The sequence below is a fragment of the Podarcis vaucheri genome (assembly GCF_965113315.1).
Source record: "Podarcis vaucheri genome assembly, chromosome: 3".
Lineage (NCBI taxonomy): Eukaryota > Metazoa > Chordata > Lepidosauria > Squamata > Lacertidae > Podarcis > Podarcis vaucheri.
In genome coordinates, this window is record NC_138761.1 from 71,167,304 (window position 1) to 71,173,303 (window position 6,000).

General features: G+C 42.7%; 1 protein-coding gene across 1 annotated transcript in view; it reads right to left on the minus strand.

Annotated features, from left to right (window-relative positions):
* Nucleotides 1-5,757, minus strand: part of DCBLD1 (discoidin, CUB and LCCL domain containing 1) — a 54,012-nt gene extending 48,255 nt beyond the window's left edge. The window contains exon 1 of the mRNA XM_082216117.1: nucleotides 5,712-5,757. Coding sequence (XP_082072243.1) covers nucleotides 5,712-5,742 — 31 coding nt within the window. The 5' untranslated portion in view covers nucleotides 5,743-5,757. The remainder of the gene's footprint in view (nucleotides 1-5,711) is intronic.
* Between the last annotated feature and the right edge of the window lie 243 nt (nucleotides 5,758-6,000).

A 6,000-nucleotide genomic window follows, 5' to 3' on the forward strand; every position in this document is an offset into this window, starting at 1 on the left:
AGCCCGGCGGAGGAAGGAACTTGTCCCTTCCCTCTGGACTCGCCCCCCCAGATGTTGCGCCCGGTGCGGCCGGCACCCCTGGCACCCCCCACGCTACGCCACTGATGAGCATGAAGCTTGCTGAGTTTAGCCCCCACATATGGTGCATGAGAGACTGCTGAGTGACTCTGTGTGTTTCTCCCATGCTCACACCCAGAGAGTTTGTTGGTTTGAAGAAGATGGGAATAAGACAAGTAGGTAAGAAAGGGCATGCCACAATTCAGTCTGTCCCCTGAAAAAAGGAGCTCATATGTATAAAGAAATATATTATGCTCCCAGGGTAGAGATTGCTGACTCCCCGTGGTTATGGTTGAAGTCCTAACCATGTCTGCTCAGAAATAAGTCCTCCTGAATTCAGTGGGGCTTACTCCCAGGTAAATGGGGTTAGTGCTGCGTGTGTAGCAATGAAGCCAGGGAGTCTCATATGAAACAACCAAGAAAAATAATCACCCCCAAGATAACATTTGGGCTGATAGTCACTCAAAGGTTAATAATTATCTAACAGCTCCTTGTTACAAAAGACAGCTGGAACTTTTATCTTGACCCTCTGCGAGCTGGGTGGTCTTGTACAAGGACCCTAAAATAAATCAATAAAACTGCAGGACCTATAAGAAAAAGATGGATCCATACAGCCCACTGAGGCTGCTGTTAGAATTATTGATTATGTTTGCATAGCACATTTTTTCAAAAAAGAAAAATGCTTCATCATCTATGTCTTATCCAGTTTCAGGTGTTTCTGACTGCAGGTTTTTGAGTTGCCTGGTATAAGTTAAGTACTGGTATGTAGGACAAATTCTTGAGAGTAGCATGACATGAGATTGTAGCCTCAGGTTGTCAGCCACAGCTAGTTTCATGATTACAGAGGTATGGTTTTGAATCTCACAGATATTGATGGAGGATGGTGCTAGTGGAGCCGGCTAACTCAGTAGGTCATAGTGTAATAAGAATGTTAAGGTCTTAGATATATATTAAATGTTCATGTACCAAGCAAACATGTACATAAATATATAAACCACATGTCTGAAGCAGTGCAGGAAGACAGTCCTGAAACCATTTTGACTCCCAAGCTGACCAGATGTTTCTCTGCAAGGAGGGAGGAGGTGGAAAAAACCTGCCTTCTTACAGGAATTTAGTAATCACCATTTCAAAGGGTGACAGACTACCAGGAAAGGCAATCAGATAAGGCATTATCAGATAACCTGGCAGACAGGAAAAACAATAACATTCAAATTTCTGTTGTAGACCACCTTTTCTGTGATGTAGGTATGATGTTTGTGGGGCGTGGTCTTAGGTTACACCCCTTCTGTGATGTATGTATGATGTATGGAGCTTGAGCTCCGGGGGAGGGAATTTAAAATGTCTATATAAGGCCTTGCACGCCATTGTTTTAGGTCCTCCTCCTTTCCTGCGGGTGAGGGGAGCACCCTGTTGCAACAAATCAATAAAGATCAGACTTACTAGCTGCTTTGCTTCTCAATATTCTCTGGTTCGCCTCTGTTATTTTCTCCTACCAATAGGGAACCCACGTAAGGACTGTACGAGCTCTTGGATACCACATAAGGGGAAAAGGGCAGATTTTTATTGTTTATAACAATAGTATGATGCAATGAAACCAAGGCCAGGTGAGTTGCAGTGGATAGAAGTGTGAGGGTTCACTTTTATTCATTAAGTCAGGAAGATAGGTCAGTAGTACAACACAGGACCCAATTTCAGTTCCTGGAATGTCCAGGTGGGAATAGGTAAGACTACAAAAATCTTAAAATCTCAAAGTGGACCACAAGCTACCAGAACAACATGAAATAAAACATGACAGATGAGGGGTCAAATACAAAATACATATTTAATGCAACATGAAAAAAGTAAAATATTCTGTTAAACATAAAACCAAATACAGTGGTACCTCGGGTTAAGAACTTAATTCATTCCGGAGGTCCGTTCTTAACCTGAAACTGTTCTTAACCTGAAGCACCACTTTAGCTAATGGGGCCTCCTGCTGCTGCCGCGCTGCCAGAGCACGATTACTGTTCTTATCCTGAAGCAAAGTTCTTAACCTGAAGCACTATTTCTGGGTTAGCGGAGTATGTAACCTGAAGCGTATGTAACCTGAAGTGTATGCAACCCGAGGTACCACTGTACAAAACAGCATCATTAGCAACTAAACAAAATAACTAAGATAGATGTGGTTCCTGTATGGTAATCTCTCCCAAATATATCTTTAGCAATCTGCCACATACAGACCTATCTCAAGCATTCCCACCAGCTGTGCAGACAACACAGCTGATCCCTAGTCAGCCATTTCTTGCAATGCAAAGTCTGAACCATGGGTGCTGCTAAATCACCCATGTCTGGAAGCACCGTGTGAGGTGTGTGGTTTATTACAGAGCAGCAGAGCACGCAATGTGGTTAAGGTCCCTGCCGAGGAGCACTGCCCAGGGAAATGCCATAATAAATCCAAGAGCCTTTCAAGAGGCTAAATTTATGTCGCATCTTATGATGTAGGGTTGCATTGCAGATTACCGGCTGTACATCATCCTCAGAGAGATTAATATGTTTCATATTATGGAAAAAATCTGTCTGTCTATTTTTGTGACCTGTGGAAGGAAGGGTGTTAACTTACTTGGTGACCCCTGAGTATGAATACTACACATTTTTCCTTTCTGCCTTAATGTGTCACCAAGGGATTGCTTAGAAGAGGAGGTTGACAGCCTGCAGGTGCAGGAGCGTGTTGCAAGGGGAGTGGGGGAAAGTGGCCCTAGAGAAGGTTGAGGAACATTACTTGAGCAGAGGACAAGGGGAGAAAAATTATCCTCTGAAGCCAATAAAGACCTTAAAAGTAAGGAACTCCTTTCTCACCATGTGACAGCAGCAAGGGTGTCTGTAGCAAAGTTTTGGGAAACCTTTGAGCTAGTTAATTTGTACTACAGTGGTACCTCGGGTTAAGTACTTAATTCTTTCCGGAGGTCCGTTCTTAACCTGAAACAGTTTTTAATCTGAAGCACCACTTTAGCTAATGGGGCCTCCTGCTGCTGCCATGCCGCCGAAGCACGATTTCTGTTCTCATCCTGAAGCAAAGTTCTTAACCTGAAGCACTATTTCTGGGTTAGCGGAGTCTGTAACCTGAAGTGTATGTAACCCGAGGTACCACTGTACTGTATTGTTACTTAAGAATCTGGCTGATATCTTGGTAAGGAAAAAAAATCTCATAAACTGAAAGTCTCTGATGGGTCTAGTTGTTTTATTAATTCATTCATTGCCTTTTTCCCCGACGAGACTCAAGGCGACAAAACCAAGAACGTGGCAATGAGATGGCACTGCAGACAAAATTTTCTATAATAATGTCCCACACCACTGCAAGTCTGTATGTCTGTCTGTTCATCTTTGCCTCACTTTGCTCACATGGGCAGGAGAGATATCCTTAAAAAGCAAGAGATTTGGGTGAAAGGTGGAAAGTAATAGGCTGTGGGTGGGGAATCTATGGCCCTCCAAATGTTGTTGGACAACTCCCATCATCCCCAATCAGTATGGACAATAGTTGGGGGTGATTAAAGCTGTACTCTAACCGCATCTGGAGGGCCACATATTTTCTCATCCCTGTGTAGCAGGTTGCATTGGGGGAAGGGAGCTCACAGCCTTTAAGCTGCAAAAACCAAACTTTCTCCTCAACAAATCCATCAGCTGGGCACTGCGTAGAGGAAAATTCTGGTTTAGGCAATTGTCAGTGCATTTTAGAAATTAGTCACTAACTACATCATTTGCCACCCATATCTCATGCCTATTTGTGCTTATTCCTCCCATCCATTTTGTGGTGCATTTGTGGGAGAGTTTCCTGGTGAATTCTTCCCATTTGTATCAACTTAGGGCAACCTATTTGAGGCTACTGTATTCAGTTCAAAAACTCTCATTGACTTATGTTAGCCATTCCTAGGGATGGAATATGAACAGAACCATCTTCTTTGACAGTCACTCATAGCCGAGTCAGATTGTCTTCCATGAACACTGTCTTAACAGTGAGTCCGTAAGTGACTGTGGAGGCCAATTCTGGATCCACACGTCCTTCCACAGGGGAGACATAGGTTTCCAGGCTGGAGTTGATCATGGTGAGGTTTTGCTAAGCGTGCCTTCCTCTTAGCATGTTTCTCCCTTTTGTCCTGAGTTTGAGCATCTGTGACACCTTTGGTAAAGGCTGTTCTCCAATTCGAGCGCTCACAGGCCAGTGTTTCCCAGTTTTCAGTGTTTATACTACATTCAGAACTAAATAATAATAATAATAATTTATTATTTATACCCCGCCCATCTGGCTGGGTTTCCCCAGCCACTCTGGGCGGCTTCCAAAAGAATATTAAAATACTATGATACATCAAACATTAAAAGCTTCCCTAAACAGGGCTGCCTTCAGATGTCTTCTAAAAGTCTGGTAGTTGTTGTTCTCTCTGACATCTGGTGGGAGGGCGTTCCACAGGGAGGGCGCCACTACCGAGAAGGCCCTCTGCCTGGTTCCCTGTAACTTGGCTTCTCGCAGTGAGGGAACCGCCAGAAGGCCCTCGGTGCTGGACCTCAGTGTCCGGGTAGAACGATGGAGGTGGAGAAGTGAAGTCATGTTTTCTTCTGACCACAGTGTGTCACCCTCGTTCCATAGATAGCTTAAGTAGGTCGCTGACACCAGCTCACCCACAGAAGACTCAAAAATATTTTCCTAGGAAAGCTAGTCATTGTGTGACGATGAGAAATTCTGCTTAAAATTTAATGCTAAAAACGATAGAGACGGGACCTTCTTGCATAATAAAGAGAATGTATACAAATCCTAGTAATAGTAATGAAAACATTCATTTTTAAAAATGTCATTAGCTTTCTAGGAGAAATCAATATTTTATTGTTTGTCCGCGACTGAACCTAACGTTCAGGGATCCCTTTACCTTCTAATACCATTGGTCAACACATTTGAGCACCCTTATTTTTGTAAAGAAGAAATCTATAATATTGCAGTAGGGTTTTGGGATCTGGTTGGGAACTGATACTGCTGCTGCCTGTTTGTATGGTGAAGAAGATGGCATGGCGCAGAAGGTTTATATTTGGTAAATGGAGTCTTCAAAATCCAGTAGAATCAGAGTTTCACCAGAACATTCAAAACCATGAATTCCAGAGTGCTTTAAACCTTAATTATGACTTCTTCTTGTGTCCTACATAGCAGTGAATTATTCTGGAATAAGAGAATTCAAATAAATGATGCTAACGATTTGTTAAATTAACTGTGGATAGCACCCTGTGTTAGCAGAAGAAAATGACAAATTTAAGAATGTTGACAAAATGTTGGCTGCTGTATTGTCCCCAGACTAGAGGTACAACAATATCTTCTATTGGCACACATTAGGTTGGTGTTAGATTGTGCACGTTTCTGGGCAACACAGGGCATTTTGCCAGAGCTCCCATTTCCCTCAGTAGCTGGAGCTCATTAATGAAAATATAAGCAAGGCTTTGTAGTGAACTATTAATTTCCATATGTACAGATTGAGGAAGTGTTATTGGAGGTATATAAGCAAACACATGGTCAGTGCAGTTCCATAGCCATCAGTCAACACCCCAAAATGCCTAACTAACTCTTGTTACAACAGATTCTGAAAGCCTTATTGCCCCAGAATAGGAAAATTTGTTTAAATTCCTATGTTTACACCTACCTTCCCCAGCCTGATGACCTTCAGATTCCATCTTCCATCAGCCCCAAATAGCAGAGTCAATAATCAGGGATGATAGGAGTTGCAGTTCAAAAATCTGTGGAGCACCAGAGAAGGTTGCCTTAGACAAAAGTATGACCACAATAATATCAATCAAGAGCATATAGCTTGAATAAAGTCACACTGCATTGCTCCCATTTCTTACACCCAAGAACTATCAGCAAGTGTTCCTACATCATCCCTGCTCCAATGTGGTAAAATTTTGGGGAAATAGCAGCTAGAAAATATGTTG